Here is a 20,828-nt window from a genome sequence, read left to right as displayed (position 1 = left end):
ATACCACCCAACAGTGAATGTAAATGTTTGAAAATTAAAACATATTTTTGTGAATAACTGTGTTGAATTTGAAATTGCCTATTTATTTATTTTTTCCTTTTTTTTTTTTTCCTTTTGGCAATTATTTTTCCTTTTCTTTTACACTGCAATGTTTTTCATGCTAATGCAAATTGTAGGTGCGAATAATATTTATAAAGAATAAATACACACAGCAATTGCCAATTAAAACATTGCTTTTGTCATTCTTTGTCTAAACAAATTTGATTTTTTTATGGCAATTTTGATTTTTTTTCTTTGATTTCTTTTTTGTTGTTTTTGTTTATGTAACTAAAATATAAAGTTGTGAATAATTTATTGTCATGTTCATAAATGAGGATAATTGATTAATTTCAAGCATTACAGTCAAAGCTATAAAGAATTCACAGAAATTTATCAAACTCATTACAGAAATGATTAAATAAGTACAATTTATTTTGTATTTTATCAAAGTCGTTATGCTTTTTATGTTCACTTGAGCTCATATTGTGAATTTTCTTGCAGTTACAAACCCTGAAGAAGTCCTGCACCGTTACCAAACTCTGCTGAAAGAATTTTGATGGACAAAAAGCACAACCCTCAGGCCAATAATGTGTTTTTTGGAATGCTCCTTTGTACTTTTTTGTACTTAAAACATATTTCATTGTGATGACACTTTGTATGCTGCAGACATGTATCATATTAAAGATTGTTGTTTTCACTGCTGTCTTGTTTCTCTTTAAACTTGCCTCATGTTACAAGAAGTAATCAGGCCAGAATATGTTTTTACAATGTAGTTACTTTACCCTTACCAACAGGTTAGCATTGTCTCATGTGGTGAGGACAGAAGACCAAGTGTGTTCATGTACACTGTACGGGAAGGTAATACGTGTACATACCCAGCATTTACTACTGAAAGTACCATGTAATAGAGTGGAAATAGGTCTGACTTTCTTTTACAGTTACAGTTTCAGTGTACTTAAGGGGTAAGTACCAAGTACTATTCAAGTGAACATACCCAGTATTTAGTAATGAAAGTACCATGTAGTTGAGTGGAAATAGGGCTGACTTTCTTTTACAGTTACAGTTTCACTGTACTTAAGGGGTAGTTTCTGTGGTAAATTCATGGTAAATACCATGAAACGTGCAGCGAGTGCAGACCTAAAGGTCAAGGTACTTTATTTGTACTTACCTTGTTCTTACATGTGGTAAGTACCATAAAAGACACCTTTGCACAACATGTAAATACCCAGTAAGAATATTATAAATACCCAGTATGTACCACATAGGTATGAACCAAATAGTACCATATAAATACACAGTAAGTACCATGTAAGTACAGAGTAGACACAAAAAGTACCATGTAAGTACCCAGTAAAGTCCCATAGAAAGTACCATGTAAACACACTGTAAGTACCCAGTAAATTCCATAAAAAAGTACCATGTAAGTACCCTGAAAGTACCCAGTAGTTACACTATAAGTACCATGTAAATACCACTTAAGTACACTGTAAGTACTTTACTGTAAAAGAAAGCGTTACCGAATATTGCAGGACTAAGTTAGTAAACACTAAGCCAACAAACTGCTGCTGTGTTCCTATGAGGGCTGAAGAGGGCTATTAACCCTAATTTAAACTGTGGTTATTTGTAGAAAAATGACCGCAGATAAACAAGGTAGTTAATTTTCTATGAGTGCTTCTGTGCTTTGTCAAAATAATTGCCAATTTTTATTTTATTTTGATTCTCAAACAGTACATTACCGTTTCTGCACTCTCAGAGCCACAACACTTAATGCATGATGTCCAAATGGCATTGCATTTCAAGTGATTACATGTGCGGATTACGGGGAAGGCAAAGCCTTAAGTACCCTTCAGTAACTGACGATTTCATGGCTGTGATACACAAGTTTCCACATTTAAACCTAGAATGGCAAGTACAGATTGTTCAGTGGAACTCAGGTCTTTCCATTTCACGCTGCATTCTTCTCTAGTTTCTGTTCTGTTTTGATAAATTATACTTTGGTTTATCACTGGCCTCTTTTTACCTGTAACAAATCAAGGCTAAAGTTTCAATTAACTTTTCAGAGTGAAGTTTTATAATCACATTTGGGTGATTTCATTACCTGCATAAAGATGCTTCTCATGCAGCAGAGATTTGTATCAGATGAACTACAAAATTCAGTTTTGTGTATTTTCTTCACTATCCTGAATAAAAGGTGATATTCCCCACATTTCATCCATCACTGCTACTTTCTATTCACCCAAAACTTTCATGGTAGAATAATGATTAAAGTGAAACTCCCATTAGTTGTCATACACTTGGGTGTGTGAAATTGGTTTTCTGGATTTGAACCATCCCCTGGGGAAACGGTGAGCCGCAGACAAGCTGTACTCTGGAACCATTTGGTGGCTTAACTTCCCAATCAAACCTCTTAATGCCGAGTGTCAAGCAGGGGGGCATTGGGTCCCATTTTAAGAGTCTTTGGTATGATTCAACCATGGAGCGGACACTCTACCACTAGGTCACTGGTAAGAGGCCCTGCATTTCCATATTCAAACAGAGGTTGGTGGTACAAAATTATATAAAAAACATATTATATAAAACACAACTTGCTGTTTTTGTTTATTTTAAATATCTGGAAATAGAATAATTTTTTTAGACACATATCCACTGGATATGTGTTTTTACTCTTTTGTGTTTATTCACATTATATTTCATTCAACAATGAAAACCTTTTCCTAGAATTGCTAAAAAATAAGTTCCATTAGGTAAAAATGATTTTATTAAATGTGTTTCCTTTACTCCTGTAGATCTCAAAGTGACTTGCTCCAAGATGTATTTTCTTAACACACACTTGTTACAACTTAACGTATTATATTGTGAGGAAAAAATCCTATGCACATAATTTTTATCAAGTTTGTCTGATGTCAACATAAACAATGCCTTGCCTGCAAGGCCTTCTTCTCTTCTGTACAGCAGCTGTCTGATGTGTTTGAATCCTTTATAGTGCATCTTACAAAGCTGCCTAGAACTGTCTTCTACAATTTTGCTAACTCTTTTCTTGATGTAATGCCAACAGAGTTTACGATACAGTGCCTTACGCATCCAGCTGGCACACTTCCCTTGAGTAGGATTAAGATGGTAATCCTGTTATCATGGAATTTTTCTTGGCATGGATGCAGACCACACAAAACACACACACTCACATCTGAGATATACACAAATGCATAAGTTCAATAGAAGAACAACATAGTGGGTGACAGTGGAGGCTTGAAGTGATAAATACCCTGTGAAATGATCATCTCGCTTGACTTTAGAAATGATGACTACATTGGTTACGTTACATTGCATCGGTGTGACAATGCATGGATGACATGCAGTCTACCAAGAGACAAAGAGTTCTAGTACAGGAATACATCTGTTTAAATAAGATGTCAGCATCAGAGAGGAATTTAAAAACAAATCGGTAGAAAATAAAAATGATGACTTGCATGAGTAATGCAATTGCCTTTTTAGTAGCTCAAATGACTGCTATCAGAAATGCTGGTGTAGAATCCACAGTGCAGGATACTGGGCTTCTGACGGAAACAATAACCACTCCACAGAAAATGGTGTTTTGGGTGTTTTTAACATGTTCTTGTAGCATTTTCTTCATAATGGAAGACGTACAGAAAATAATTTAAGAACAAAACTCAATTTCTGAGTTTTTCTTTATTTCAATTGTGATGCATTAGGAGCAGATAAAAACCTGCCATTTGAATTCAATTGTGTTGTAGCAATTGAAATGGGCGGGCCAAAGCCTTTCTTCTCTGCTTGATTCTGGCGCACCCACTTGCAGACAAGTAGATTCATTAACGTCTTCATTTTCCTCATCTGTGCTGGCATCTGGCTCAAAACTGTACAGCTGGATTGCTCCGATATTGTTTGCCATTTTGTTGCACTGCTAATATTAGCTGGGGTTGTGAGAGGCTATAAGCTAGCAGTAGGGGTTGTAAACAAAGGGATGATGGGATATCAGCGGAAGGTTACTTTTATTCCAACAGCCCCGTCCACAACCTGGAGGAGAATTTCTGATGAACTCCTGCCATTCTGCAGAACTGATTTTAGCTAAAAACTGCATAATCATAAATAAAGGACCTTGGAGAACATTTACATTTTTTTTTAAATAAATAAATATATAAATAAAAATATAGGTGGACTTAAATAAATAAACTTAAAGATGACAAAGTTGAGAACAAAGGGGGAAAACTTAAAGGGTTACAAACCTGACCTGACAAACCTGAACTAAACCAAACCCTTGAATTTACAGAGAATGTTTGACTTAACTGAAGACAATAAGGAAACCAGGTGAGACTCACTGGGTTTTGTAAAAAACAAAACACATATTATAACATAACATGAACCAAAAAAAAAGGATAACTTATATCAAACAAATAAAATAAAACCAAAGGCTTTAGTCTTCACAGATACTTTTTAAATAATGCAAGGTATCCGGTAAAGAAAAATAAATCCCCCTGTAAAAGGATTGTTTGATACATCTTTTTTGAGGAATGTAGATAAAGGCATTAATGTAAATTGAAATAACTTTAGGAAATGTTTTGATTGCAACACATCTCATCTGTGGCACCACGATCCAATGATGAAGCCGACTAGACGTTTTGCTGATCTTAGTCTTCTCTTTTCCCCCCTGGTCTTGACATGAATGTGGTTTGAACGAACACAATATATACACAATATATTTGTTATTTGTTCAGAACTAAAAAATAAACAAAGAAAAAAAAAAGAGGTATTTAAAGTTTGCTACCAAAATAGAGATCAGTTACTGACTCAAATAAAGCAAAGTAGACTAAAAGATGAAATGTCAGGTTAAATTAAAGAAGAAAGAAGAAATAAAGAAGGTAAAACAATGGTAATAGTTTGTACTTATATCTTCAATTGAAATATGGTAAATTACTTTAATTATTAGTTTAAAACCCATATATATATATATATATATATATTCATCTTTTTCCCTCGAAATTGTTTACTGTTCATGACCCGACCCCCCTGTTCAGTGTTCCTGTTACTTTGTAGACACATACATCCAGCTATTCAGACCCTTTCTTTAATACTGTTAGCTGTAGCGAGGGGCCAGCCTAAAGTACATTGCGTTTCTATGGCAGCAGACACTCCACACAGGTAGTTTTCTATCCAGACATGTCAGCAGCATAAAAGCAGTCTTGTTTATGAAAAAAGTTTTATCATTGAATGTTTTAATTTTGTCATTTTTCAACTGGACAGAGGCAGTATGGTCATGTAATTTGTTTATTTTTTCATACATCTTTGTTATTAAAAGTAGACAGAAGATGTATTGCATGCAGATCTTTAAAAGTTTCCAAATAGTAAGAAATTGAGCCCAATTTAAAGTTTGAGCATGATGATACAACTTCTTGTGAGCTTCTGTTTGTATTTTTTTTTCTGCTCAACTGCCTGGTCACTTAATGTTAATTGTTTAACCCTTGTGCTATCCTAGGCACTTTAACATTGGCAGTGGGGTCATCTTGATCCCACAAGACAGTGCAATAAACCTTTTTTCTTCAATGATTTGTGATCCTCACTGGTGTCCATGGATTACATGAAATCCTCTCAACTTTTATCCACCTTTGTCATGGCAGGAATAACAGGTCAATGTAAGGATAGGGTCATCTGGACCCCATAGGATTAACACGCTTTTTATACGTTTTTAAGTGAAAGAAGTCAAGATTAAAGGAGCATGCTTTTAGAAAATATATCATTGTAGATTTTCACATGATTGTACTTTTTGTTTGTTAATGTGTGATTTAGGGTCATTGTTATAGTGAGGTACTCTATGAACAAAACTGTTGAACCTAAAAGTTTTTATTATAACCATCAACTTTTATTGTCACACCTTCATAATCTAAACTGAAACCTAATGGGCTTCTCATCATCAGTGCCCCATACACAATTTAGACTCAGACACACTTAGGACAGATTGATCTTCTGAAGCATTTTGCATCAACAATCCACATTTTCCAGAATTATGGTTAGATTTGTTTGTTTTCCCTCCATTCTCAAGTCCCTATATCTGTTCAGTGATTGGTACATATCAATGTCTCTTTAGCAAGTTTTTAGACATATATAACTTTTAGATGTTTTATGACAGCAGATTATGACAGCATCTCCATTTTTCACTCACAGAGTATATCTACCGATACATCTAATTCGTTTTGAAGCAGTTCCTCTGGAGATTGTCAAAGGAGAATCATCAAAGCAATCAAAACCTGCTCATTTCTTCAGGTTTTCTTTTTTTGTCTTTACAAATCATTTCTTACAGTCAGATTATCAGGTCGACATAAGTTAATTTTTGAAATGTTATTGTTTTGAATTTTAGTCAGTTCAAACAGCATTTACTAATCATCTGAAATGTTTTTTTAAACTTCGACTTATATGAAACATTTGCTTTCAGCCTCCACTTTTGGCAGTCTCCCCATCCTCTGCATCCAGCGATGACCTTGTTTGCATTTGGGTTTTGTTCCCGTTGAGTGCCTGCACAGCCTCGTGCTGCCACCCGATCAGCCCTGCTCTCATCCTCACTATCGATCGCCCTCCACTTCACCCTCAAGGACGGAAATCCAAAACCAGCATTCCAGACCACAGCCCCCATCTCCCTCTTCCATGTCCCCTCTCTTCCCCACATCTTTTTTTTTCTTTGCTGTGGCTTACCATTTTTCCCACCAATAGCATTCTTCACCTTTCCTTTGTATAGAAACCCAATGTACACACTTGTGCAGGTCTCACAAGCCTCAAGGTTGCAATGACCAGAAGCCCCATGAATAAATAATAAGGAGGTAGGAATCACTTTCAGAAAAAAGCATTTACTCCCCAATTGTGTTCTTGAAGAAGACATTTGTGTGTGTGCGTGCACTGTCCATGAGTGTGTAACTAAAGAAAGATTTATGAGAGAGGGTACAGTGTTTTGTTAAATAAAATGCCTGCTGCTCCAGGACTTAGCTTAAGCTACAAAACTAGGGAGTGACCACTATAACACTATAACAAAATAATTCTTTTTTTTTACTTTTTTTAATGCCTGACTTTGAGAAGATCAAGCATCAAATCACTCTGAAAGAGAAGCTCTGTAATTTGTTTAAAAGTGAGTGTGAGTCCATGTGTGGTTGTACATTAGCATGTGGCTCTGTGATGGACTGTTGAGGAGTCCAGGATGTGATCCTTATTCAATGGGATAAGGCTGGCATGGGCTCCAGCCTGTCTAATGATGTCATTGCTAGAAGAGAATAGGGATGGATGGATGGATGGATGGATGGATGGATGGATGGATGGATGGATGGATGGATGGATGGATGGATGGATGGATGGATGGATGGATAAAATGAATACAGCATAATATTAGATAAATGATAAGTTCCATGTGTTTTCCTTTTCTTTTTCAGTATTGAAGTTGTTAGTGTTTAGCATGTTTAGTTCTTGAATTAGTTCTTGTTTTTATCATTTATGATTATGATGTATGATTTTGACCATATTTTAGACAGATGTAGAGTTTCTTACTTTGACTCTCAGATTTTCATTTGTATTCTGACAGTGTATCAGATGAATGTCATCAAGTATTGGAAAAGAAAAAAAGGGTTAATGGAACAAATATCTGAACTTTTTTCTCTGCTGGCAAATGAATACCTACCATTTTGTTTAATCAGGTCTCCACCTAAATCTTTTGATCACTTAGAACTGTGTCAAGCTTGGATAAATCTTGGATTTGACTTCTCCAAAGCAAAGCAGCTGTTTCACAAGTTGGCTCACCCAAAACTGCATAAAATGTTCTTGTGAGACAAGCTAACAGACATGGATATCTACTCTCATCACTTCACTACTTAATGGCACTGATTCCCATTTTTTTTTACAGCTGTTTGCATTCAAAAAAGGCTACATGATATTAAAGTCTTCAGCAGTAATGCATTTGGACTGAAAATGTAGAGAAAGTCAGTGTCAATCAGAACTCATGCATCGTATTCCTGTGATCTTAAATAGACCCATTAGAATGTGGGACACGAGCAGCTCCCCCCACAGCCAGAAACCAGGGACAGATAAAAGACTTTGATGCTCTCAAACAGCTCATCTGTTCAATAAAATATAAAGCTCTAAAGTTTTTAAAAGAGTCTGTGAGGTTTGCCTCACAGGGGGTATGTTTATCAATAAATATATAAAAATGTCATTAACACAAATTTGTTGGTGTATTCTTTCTTTTACAAGAGAGCAATATGAGAGCTTTCATGCTGGAATGGAGTACATCCATAAATGATAACAAAACCGCCAGAACACTTGAGTAACTTGCATATCTGCCAACGCCCAGAAGCCAGAACAAACTTTCTCATTGAGGGTTGGAAGGAAATAGACTTTACAAATACTTCAGCTGTGATTCTCTTCCTCTTTTTCTCTTTATAGAATTAGAAGTGTAAACAAAAAAGATGAAAAGTGGCGTGGAGGCGTGTTGCCAAACCACTGTGAGGAAACCTCTGAAATAGGATTCATTTCTTGAGGCTCCGTTTTTGTTGCACATGAAGTTTATCTTACAAGGTTTTCATTTGTTATTAATCCTACTAATGAAGCTTTAATTTAAACTAGCAGCAGCAGTTGGTGTTTTTGTGTTCTTGTTTATTTTTTATGTACAACACCTTGAGCTGTTTTTTTTTTTAGTTACGTGAAAGATGCTTCAGAAATAAAAATTTAAATTTGAATTTTTAAAAGGAGATTCTATAGATTTGTTCCTCACATATTTATATTTTTTTCAAATAACTATACAATTAGTTTGGCTAAAGTGCAATTTATTGAAAATATAGTATTTTCCAAGAAAATCTTTAGAGTTGGTCTTTTAAGTATAAAAATGACCTTTGCCTTCATTCACAGAATCTGCAGGGTTACAGTCATTTTTATGGAAGTGCGTGAACATGCAATGCTTGAACATTTATTGTAAGTCTAGTTTTTCTTTTTTTTATGTATTTCAAGGACTTGGTATGGATGGCTTTTCGATATTTTGCTTTTTTCTGCTTGGAATGAGCTGCAAAATCCCTTTGGAGCTGTTCGAACTAAAAAATCTTAAGTAATCTTTCAAATAGTTTGACAAAGCTTGAGAAAAATGTCTAAGCATCATCTCTTTATTTTTAATCTTTTGCAATCATATTAAAATTCTGATCACAGATATGTTCTTGCACACCAGTTGAGATTGACTCCAGAAGACAGAGAGGGATGGATGGATGGATAAATAAATGGATGAATGGACGGACATTCCTGAACAAAGAATGTCATAAAATCACCCACAATGTAAGGAGGATTAGAGAGCCAACCACACCACCCAGCCATTATAATGTGCTAAGTAATGTTTCTGCTTAAATAACACAGCACTCTGTCTGCTAAAAGTGCATTAAAATGATAAGAAAATGATAAGATAAGAAAAACAGCTGAAATTAATATGTAAAAAGTAAAATTGAAATGCATGATGGATGAGATACATGCTGCCTTTAGCGCTCTGCAGATTAAAATTCCATTCACTGTTGCCCAGTGTTTAGAACAGTACATGCTGACAGTCACTTTGCTACATGTTTGACAGCTACACACATGCTGTGAGGAGCTGGGAGTCAATAGATGCATTGTAGAAAAGTTTTAAAGAAAGTGAATGTGTTAGAGAGCCAACAGCTAACTCTAATCCTATAGACTGTCTTCTTTGCTTTGAATTTCAGCTGCTCCTTGTAGGGGTTGCAACATCAAATCATCTTTTCATTCACATATTGGGTTTGGCGTTGGTTTGACGGAAGCCCCAACGACCCTGCATTTATGCAGACTTGGAACAGGAAAACGAATGTTACCTAATTAATGCTGGTTTTATAAACTATAATCCTTTGGTTACATAATCAGATAAATCTAAATAGCATATGACTTTCCTTAATCATTTGTGAAAATGATTCTACAACAAATAAAGAATAACCTCTATACACGCTGACAAAGCTACCTTTTCAATATAGTCTTAAATCTGTTGCCATGCATTTTCTCTCCGAATCCCTGTGTGAATTGATGTTCACTTCAATTAAGTTCATTCATAAAACACCAGTTCACAACCAAGATTGTCAACAATTGCAGTACCAAAACGAACAAATCATGACACAAAGCTTTAATTTTTATCATTCAATTTGGTCTAAATAATTCCTATAAGCGCCTTAATTGTGTACCAATAGCCTATATAAACAGACAGCACTGCTGTTTACCATTTAGATGCCATCAGCAATTTCTTTTGGTGCAAAAGGCATGAGCTGGTGCCACATTGCCACTTGGTGCCCTATGCACAACTCTTGTTGCATGTAGTGGGAGCGGTGGAAATACCAACAAATTCTAACAGAGTTTTCAGTGTAATCCACTTTAAAAACAACAATGGAGGAGAAAAAAACTAACTCTCAATTAATCTTTTTAGTGGAAGATTGGGAAGAAATATCCAGTATTACCAGATTCAGTAAGGGCGACCGTCTGCCATGACCAGTTAAGGCTTGAGAAGACAGGAAAGAGACAAAACCAAAAAAAAAAAAAAAAAATAGAAACATGTAATAAGATTAGAAACCACAGCAATAAAATGAGGCAGATGAATAAATGTCATTAAACTCCTCTTCGAGGACACAACAAGTAAGACACAGCAGCAGTTAGGGACCATGAAGCAGACAAGCACAAAGTCATTGAACATCTGACGTAAGAAGAGATATGTAGGTGACTGCAAATGATAAAGAACGCGATGAAGATGGACCAACTTGAAAACCTTATATTCTTATTGTCAGATGTTAACCTATCCCCACTTCAAACCCAAGAGTTTTCAAAAGTAATGTAATAACTCATACAGATGAATTAAAAATGAGCAAATAAACCAATAAATAAATAAACCAGTTATAGAAACAGTGTTGGTTTATACTGACAATCTTTGCACCACAGTGGGCAAAAATCAAGAGGTTCTGTACGATAGATATAGGCCACTTTAGGTTTATACAACAAAATAAACTGATTTTTTGATTCTCACGGTCCTGGTTTCAATTGAAAATCTGAAACTTAAAAGAATAACAAGAAAACCCATAAGAAAATGGGTTCATAAACTTACAAAATATCAAACAAAAAAAGTCCACTTTGACTAATCACAACTTTGTTTTTTTGTTATCTTTGAAAAGGATGAGGTACTGAAAGCTGTAAAGACAGCTGAAGGAGACACTGGACTGAGGCAGATCAGGTCATCAATGCAGCATGTGGAGTGCAGCAGAAACTCAGTAAGCCCAGTGGGACCAATGCAGAATGCCGCAAAGTGCTAGTCAGGCAGTATGCACTGGAACAGAGGTCAGCATCCTCAATGTTTGTTCCACCATCAATGCGCCTCAACTTTACCTCATTTTATGTCAAGAGAAACTATGGATGCAAAGCCTATGGCTGCTGACTAGCTGTGGAACATAAGCAAGACATATGTAGTAAGATTAATAAATAGTGCAGTGTAAATTATAATTTATAGCAATATAATTTAGTTTCTTTAGTTCAGCTATTAGATTACTTTAAGGCTGTAATTGTTTAAAAAAAACATTTACAATGTTGATTTCCAGTGGTGTTCCTGTTGGAGCAGGAAAAAACACATTTCTTGTTATAGCCAAAATCTTATTAGATTTAACAATTTTCATTTAGTGCCACAAGGTTAAGTCTTAGGATCCCTGTTTTTTATTTTACTATTCACAACCAAACTATCATGCATTTTAGGCTTATATCTCATCACTTAACAAGAAATCAATCTTTATTTATATAGCAATTTTTTATATGACATAACACAAAGTGAGAAAACAAATATAAAAACAAGCAAAACCGAAATAAAAACAGAACCCCTAGCCTTATTTCACACTTCCCATCCTCTTAACTGATGGAGATAACCACTGGGAAAGAGGCTGAGGATGAAAACATTTGTTGGTGGTTAGTAGTTGGGACCTCCCCTCTCTGTGGACAGCTGCATAGCCAGCCATGGCAGGCGGGGACCCAGCGACACCACAGCGAGGTGGCGATGCAGATCCCCATCTAGAGCCGCAGCGGCTGGACAGCATGCTGACCCAGAGGGAGAGGATCCAACAGGGGAAGCTCTGAAAATAAAACTAAAAATAAACCATAATAAAATCAAATAAAATCAATAAACAATTAAAAAATAAAACCTAAAATAAGGAATATTAAAATAAACTATATTTAGTCATGTGTAAAATTATAACGATAAAATGGATAGATGAATAAATACAAAATATATAAAACTATTAAAAATAATACAATTATATGAAAGCCAGGTCAAAAAGATGGGTCTTGAGGTTTTTCTTAAAAAAAAAAAAAAAGCTCAAGATCCATGCAGATGATATGTTTTGTTTTGTTTATTCTTTTAAAAATGTTAACATTTCATTTGATTTCCAACTTACTCAATTCTTTGGTGAGTACCAATAAACCTTTAGGCGACAATTAACTAAACCTGAAAAAGATTAACTCATATTTGCCCCTGACATGATAGTTCCATAGATCCATTCCTTGAACTCCTTTCTTCAGTCAGGTTTTAGGAACCTTGATGATGTCTTTGATCAGTCTGAGTGCAGAGATCATCCTGAGGGATGTATTGTTTTGACATGTCTTTATCCTCTCTTAATTGAGGAACAATTTCTTGTTTTGATTGGGGAATGATGTATGCTTTAATTTCTTTCTTAGGTTGAAAAGACCTAAGATAGAGTGAGGTGGAAAGGATGATTCGCTGTGGCGACCCCTGATGGGAAAAGCCGAAAGAGAAAGAAGAAGAAGAGGTTGAAAAGACCTAAGCAGGAACCAGCAAAGGAGGCCACATTACACTGGTTTTACATTCACCTCACTGGCTGCCTATTGATTTGTAGAATCAACCATCAAATTCTTTTCCTCACTTTTAGAGCTCTTGATGGTCAAGCTCCCAAATACATATCTGACCTGTTGACCCTCTACAGATCCTCTTGTGGTTTAAGGACATGGGGTCAAAATGTATTTGTAGCTCCTAAAAGCCATTATGAAGCCCAGGGGATCTGTGTTTTCAGTCAGTGGCTTGTGGATTTCTGTGTAGCCGACTCTCCTGACTGATTAAAAAGGCAGTTGAAAATATTTCTTTTACGATGATCCTCCAGCCATATGGGCTGTCATTGCTATAGATTGTTTTGTTTTTTATATGTATTTTTATGTATTTATCATCTATTTCTTTCTTTCTTTAAAACAAATGAGGATTTCTAGTAAGTTAACCTATATTAATGTAAAGAATATATGAAAGAACAAAGTAAAAGAAAGAGGTTTAGTCTCAGTAACGGACAGTCTTTTTTACAGTTAAGGTCACAAAGAGCCATTTCAAAAGGCAACTTTCGTGATTTTAGTATTAAAATTTTACAGACCAGTTTTTCACATATTTGTTTTTGGATGAAGATGTTTTGTTTTAATAATTCTCTTTGAAAGGCAACAATTCATATCATTAAAAATCTTGAGAAATTCAGTTTGTAAGGGACATACATTTGTGGGATTAGATTCTAGTATGCAGATTTCATCACAGAAAGAAATTGTCTAATATCCTTGGTGCAGTTTACTTTTGTTTTGGACTTGTGCAGCCCCCAGTTTCTGTGGCAGGTAGGCATCTGTTTCAAGACTCAGGTCGCGCTTGGTGAAAAAAAAAAAATCAAGATTGCTTGGAAGGAGCTTGAGAGGTAAAAACCAAATTCCGTAGAACCATGGATGTTACCTATATCTTGCAAATTCAACTTTGAGCTTTTACATGTTCATTCCTTACAAAAAGAAACCTCAAAGTGGTATCTTGATTCATTCACGCATTTTTGAGTATTCCTCTTAAAACATGCTGACGTAAACCAGTTTAAACAGCCCCTTCCAGGGAGAGTCTGCACCGACAGCACCACCCCCAGGCCAACACACACACTTTCTCTACAGAGTTATCAGTGATCGGCAAAAACACTTCCTTTTTCTATGCACATTATGCGCGTCCATCTTTGCGAAAGGTTGGATGTTGTTTGTCTGACAATAAGAATATAAGGTTTTCAAGGTGGTCTATCTTCATCGCGTTCTTTATCATTTGCAGTCACCTACATATCTCTTCTTACCTCAGATGTTCGATGAATTTGTGCTTGTCTGCTTCGTAGTCCCTAACTGCTGCTGTGCCTTACTTTTTTTGTCTTTAAAGAGGAGTTTAATGACATTTATTCATCTGCCTCATTTTATTGTTGAGGTTTCTAATCTTGTTGTTCATCTTATTACACATTTTTCTGTATTTCTTTTGGTTTTGTCTGAGACACGCTGCCGAGGCCGGCTCTAGGTTGATGTCATGAAATGGGCGGCACCCACAAGGAGCAGAAGGCGGAGCCTCAGAGATGGAGTTATCTTACTTCCGGGTTGGAAAATAACTCAGAAAAATGACTAATATTTAATTTAAAAAATGTGTTTTTTTTGTGTGCCAAAGGTAAAATAGTCTCGTATTCATGGATACTGTTTACTATAAAAGGCTTAAGAATAGCATGGTTTAGGCCCTTTAAAGAAAGGCTGAAAGTGGGTATCCCTAGAAGATCATACCAACAAAGCCAATTCCTTAACTATTTGCCTTCTACAGATTTGCAGATTTGTTGGATGGTTCACTGCTGTATGCACAGCAAGTGTGAACCAGGCTGCATTTAATCCATCTGCATTGGTGGAACCTGGAGATGTGGAGGAATGGACTGTTAGTCCAGATTCTGCCTGCAGCAGTTTTGTTTTAGAGTCAAAGTGTGAGGAAGATGAGTAGGATGTTATGCTGCACTGATAAAGTAACATCTTTACACACACATGAACACACAATGGACAATGAAGAGTAGCTGCTGGTGATCCACTGTCAATTTCCCTATCTCAAATTATGGTGGCCTGTAACTGGCCGCGGGTATCTGCACCTTATTTCTAGTGCCTTTCTCTTCATAAGGTAAGTAGGATCCTGAGCATCTACACCCACAGCCATGACAAAAGTCCGAGACCAGTCAGCATTGGTAAATGGCATATACTTGTATAGCGCTTTCTAATTTCCTCAAAGGCCCAAAGCACTTTACAAACCCATTCACCCATTCACACACACATTCACACACTGGTGGCAGCTCCACTGTTGAACACTGGCACCAACCTTCCACAAGAGGCAAGGTGGGGTTCAGCGTCTTGCCCAAGGACATTTCGACACATGGTCGGGCAGGGCGGCAATCGTACCTGCAATCTTCCGATCAGAGGACGATCGGCCTACAGCTGCACCACGGCCGGCACATTTTAGGCAGGGGCGCAATTCCCCAACTGTCTTGTCATTGCATTTACACTCTAACTCACAAACGCCTTGGGTGACTGGAGCCTGATAGGTTACCCAAAGTGTAGAGTTGGTTTCAACTTAAACCAGCACCTGGCAGCCATTACGACCAGTGGTTTAATTGCTTAGAGAAACTTGAGGGCATCTCCTAAATTGTCCTGATCCACTTATGGACTCAAAACCTCCTCTCATCTGGGGCTGATGAGGCCTTCAGGTGGACTGGATCCCAGATATTCTGGGTCTATTCTTAAAAAATGGAAACTCACCCACCAAAGCTGGGTCTATGAGGGAATACCTTAAGAATTTGGGACTGGATACAATTTAAAGATTTAACCATTCCTCTGTGACACCACCAACATACCGGTACTTCTTTCACAAAAACAAATTCCTTACAAATGTGGACACATCTAATAAGGGAATGAGCAGGCTTTCCTACAAAATACCATGAAGAAAATCTACTAAAACTGATTCCCTCATCTTGTGTACTTTGTTAATATGACTTTTAACTATATCAAAACTGTCAGCCTCTTAAATGTATTTAACAATAGAACTCAGATGAACTTTTTAAAAATGTATTTTATTGAGTTAGCTAAGGTTAAAATTTTCATTGGAAAATATAAAAAAATGTTAACATTTTTATGTCAACAAACTGAGCAGGTGGAAGATAACTGCCTCTGTGCTATTATAATACTTCTGATCTTCTTTTGACATATGGTGTAGAATCTGAGCATCTGGCTCTGTTCTCGCATAACCCTCTTTTGTTTGATCATTTTGTAATTGCTTTTTAACTTGAAAACAAAATCTTCACTGATTCTAATTTTAAAAGACAAATAAAGTATTTTATCATTAGCAAAACGAGGTTTAGTTAAAAACTATAATCAAGCTTCTTTTTTTAATTTCCCATATGAAATAACTGTTGATGGTCAGAAATCTTATGCTGACACGACTACATCAATCAGCTGCCAATCTACACTTGTGTACTGACAACATTGTTCCAATAAAGCTCAGAGCCTTGAATTTTACAAGTTCCTGTTATAGCTCACAACTTGAAACAAATGCTGCAAAATCTGAAAACAAATGCAGTCTCAGTAAATCTGATAAGAATTTAAAGCGATTACAGCAACAAAAAGGACCTGAGCAGGACTCAAGCTACCCAATTCTCTCTGCTTATGGGAGAAAACAAGACTTTTTTTTTTTTTTTTTTTTTTTTTTTTTATTGCAGACTAGTTGACCAAAAATCCAAGCAAGATTAAACAGTGCATCGTCCCAAGGTGAAGAAAAAAAGTCTGGCTTAACTTAAACGATTTAAGAATACTGTTTGATCCCATAAAAAGAGATGTTAAAATAATTGACTTTACTGTACACCTTTACACCTGCCCTAAAATAACATCACATAAACAATTGACTTCTTTTAGACCTCACTACTTCATTTGAAACCACTGACCACAAGATGTTAACAAAGTGATTTAAACAAACATTCTGCTTTGGGTTGTGCTTATTATTATCGATTATATGGTTTACAGAATGCAGGTTTGCTGGAAGCATGTGTGGATGCAGAATTGGTGGTCTTATTTCCTATAAAGCTAGGTTCGGGCATTTATTCCCATTTTTACTTGCTTGTACGTATTATCAATATCTTTCAAATTGATGATTTTATCACTTCTTCATTTGCTATTTTCTTCTATATTCTGTTTCATCCCATTGAGCATTGTGGGTTTTGCGGAGTAGAAAATACATTCAGTTTTAGTCAAGAGAGCTACTTTATCAAACTCTTTAATATTAGAGAATGAATTTGGTTTTAAAGTTTTTCCTTTCAGTCCAGGGTGTATAAAAAAAAGGTCTTTATAAAGCATAGCAAAACCATAAGTAGCCATGGTTCTGATCACATCAAGAAAAATGTATTTTTGTGGAGAAGGAATGGAGCCCAGGAAAAAAATCTTTAATTGACAGAGAGGAGGTCAAGGGTCACAATTTCGAGGACCTCACTTAGATTTTCCTGTAAAAATGGCTGTGGTCTTAGTTTTCTTTTGTTAGATTAAAAATATATATCTATATCTATATCTATATCTCTATATCTATATCTATATCTATATATATAAATGAACTAATTTCTATATATTTCTTCTTTTCTTCTTGTGGTAGCATTATTAGCATAGGTTTATTTATTTTATGTTGTGTTTTATTTCTTCAAGGCTGTGTGTTGTACACTGGATGTGTTTTGTGTGTGCATGCTGGTCGAAGAGAGCAGAATGGAGAGAAAGAGACAAATGATCAAATGAGAGAGCTATGGAACAACAGGCACGATTATAGGCAGGTTAGGTCAACAAAAGAAAATTAGATGTGATTGTTTTGCTTCTGCAGAGCCACATGACAAGCAGGAACTGCTTCTTCCATACAAGCGCATATTCATACACGTACATGCACACACACATTCATGCACAAGCACAGTCTTTCTTTGTGTAAACATAAAAAGAAGAAAACTTAGACACAGGCACTGATTTATTCATGCTGATGTGATGCCAGTAGACATGCATCCGTGAGGAACACCACTTTTCTCACCTCACACATTCCCACAAAAATACACACAAGGCACACAACCCCTCCAGAGTCACCTCAGTTTATTTTCTATAAAGTGCTGGATGCTAAAGCAGGCTAACACACACTAACCCCTGCACGATTACACACACATCATTTGGTTTAAAAATGTTTTTTTGTAGTTCAATGCAGAAAAGCAGATGTGCCCAGGGTCAGAGGATAGCATGCTGCTTTGAGTGCAAGAATGTGATCTCATATGACGGTTTCCTTTGTGTTTTCGGTTACAGTCCCTGTATGATTTTGGCCCCAATCCGATTCCCAGTCACTTCCTTTATCTGCTGATACGGAGTCCTGGTTCCATTTTTATTAACTTTCTATCGTCATTTAACACTTAAACTTCTGTGAAGTAGCTTTAACAATCGAGCAAAATATTGCAACTATCAACTTGAAAAAGTAATCACTAATACCTAGTAAAAATAGGTGATCATTAGTCCTGTGGAAAAGTTTGGTGACTGTAGCTTTTAGCACCTATTGAACATTTTTGATCATATGTGATTCATATCTCCATTAAAAATTCTTAAGAAAAGGAGCAATTACCCGGTACTTTCTTTTGTTTTGTTACATTGTTGTTATACCATCGAGTATTTATAACTACCTCATTTCATTGGAACAAAAAAAAATAAATAAAAAAAATAAACATTGATTAGTTTGGGTTGGTTCTGTGAGAGTACAGATTTTTAAATCACTTTTTCCCAAAACTTGCACATTATAGTCGGTCCCTTAGTAGCTGTCTCACAGTCGTCTCTCCATCGGCAACACAGGGAGAGCCATTTGTATTAAAAAGAAAAACATCTTTTTGAAATGCCATTGCAGTTCGTTGTTTAAGTCAAGACAAAACGATTGACACACTTGCTTTCAGTTGAAACCGTTTATTAACCCCAGCTACTATTTGAGCTAACCAAAGACACATTGAGTCACAATGCCCCAATTAACCAGAATTAACTACTGTGGTAATATAACCCAAAAAGTGATGTCCACGAATGTAGACGCCAGGTCTTAGGAGGTTAAAAGCGTTATCGAGCCCGGAAGTTTAAATGTGTGTGAACATCTTGAATATCTTTGCAAACTTAGCAAACTTGTTGTGCACTTCTTGCTCAAACTAGTGCCTTATTCTGTTGCACTTTACGTCAATAAAATGTTGTGATCTATTCATGGTATGCAGACTTCTAGTAGAGTATTTATCTGTTGTAATAAACTTGAAATATTTAATATTGATCATAAGAATAAAATACATATTGGATCTCTGCAAACTACGTGATTGGGCCCGATTTCCGACATCTGTCTTTTTTATTTTTTTAGTTTAATTAGCTGGCTGTATCATGAGCACATCTAAAATTAAGGCAAAGGGAATTTAACTGTGAATTGCAGTGGATTTCCATAAATGAACTGTTTATTAACCTGATCTGGTGCGTGGGTTTTTACAGCTTACTTTTCCCCCCCAATGTTATATATTAAGAATCCACCGATGCTGAAGCACACTCAGCTTTGCTGAAGGCGTATAAAATAAATCAATTGTTTACAGTACAGAACACATTCATCCAACCAACCAGTTGTTTGCAGAAATTACACCCGTGACCTCTAAGTCACAAACATGTCCTCAGCTCCAAAGTTGCTTCTTCTCATGGAAACGGTTTGCATTGGGGTAAGCTACATATGGTGACAGTATCATTAACCGGATAACAAACTCAGGAGAGCCAGTTTGCATCGTGGCTCAGTAGAGTTCAGTTCGTGTCACTTTAATAGAAGAGCGCATTTAACACAAACCATATTTTTCTGTGACTGCTAATCATAAAATGTATCCACGTGGCATGCAGTCTTTTCCCATTATCAGCACATTTTACCAAACAGCACTTGCCTGAAAACAGCAACTCTGTGTAAACAGACTTAAATCTGCCAGATTAAAGAAAGAAGAGCCCATGCCAACATCAGCAGCTGGATAAGACCTCTGGCCCTGCTTCATTTTCATCATCACATCAGCTCAAATTCAAGCCCAACACTAATATTCAGCAAAACTAATAAGTAGAGATCTGAAAACGTGGGATTTCTTGAAGAGAGAGGAGCAGAGAGCTAATCAAAGCTTGCTGATAATCCTGACTGGCGAAAGAACGAATGGGTAAGAGATAAGTGGCTCTGATCAACTTTATTACCATCTGCACAGAAACAAAAATCTCTCGCTGTCTTGCAAGTGAATGTTTCTAATTCATTCCTTTGATCATTTTCTGTCTCATTACATGAAGCATGCAATTTTTTTATTGCTGTTGTTATATAGTCACATTTTTTATTATTTTGGTGTGAAGCATTCCAATTTTAAGTATGTTTTCAACAAAAAAACAAACAAAAACAAAAAACATAAAACTTTAATTTTTGATTCACAATTCCTAGCATGATCTGTTAGGATCCTCCAAAGCCAGCCTGCACATTTAGTTGTAGTGGACAAGCAGTCCCTTGGCATCTGAAAGTGCATGAAGGAGGCAGGTGGGACAGGAACCTACCTGTGGCCGTGGGTGTCCTTTAACAATACACTGAAGCACCATTGTGTCCCCTTCTTTGATGGTGTAGATCCTCTCGTTTATGCTCTCATCTTTGACATTACACGCAGCACCGGAGTGCACGATCTGGGCGTTGGCAGGGGCTGGGATTGAGCACACATCCAGACACAGACATGAATCCATGCATACAGAGACAGACACAAACACAGAGGGAAGAAAACATGTTACATATTTAGTAAGATCATCTGATAAAAAAGGCTCATTCTCTTGTGGCTCTAAGTAATACTAGAGTTAGTATTGATGAGTCACATATATCACATTACTCTCACATCTGCATGAACTCAGCTCTTACAAAA

General features: G+C 36.3%; 1 protein-coding gene across 2 annotated transcripts in view; it reads right to left on the bottom strand.

Moving 5' to 3' along the window:
- Nucleotides 1-20,828, bottom strand: part of mdga1 (MAM domain containing glycosylphosphatidylinositol anchor 1) — a 190,600-nt gene that overhangs the window by 114,547 nt on the left and 55,225 nt on the right. For both annotated transcript variants that reach the window (XM_023953565.1, XM_023953566.1), the window contains exon 3: nt 20,476-20,615. In XM_023953565.1, coding sequence (XP_023809333.1) covers nt 20,476-20,615 — 140 coding nt within the window. The remainder of the gene's footprint in view (nt 1-20,475; nt 20,616-20,828) is intronic.

The sequence above is a fragment of the Oryzias latipes genome, chromosome 3 (assembly GCF_002234675.1).
Source record: "Oryzias latipes chromosome 3, ASM223467v1".
Lineage (NCBI taxonomy): Eukaryota > Metazoa > Chordata > Actinopteri > Beloniformes > Adrianichthyidae > Oryzias > Oryzias latipes.
Note: the sequence above shows the minus strand (reverse complement) of the source record. Positions and strands in the feature narration are given on the sequence as shown.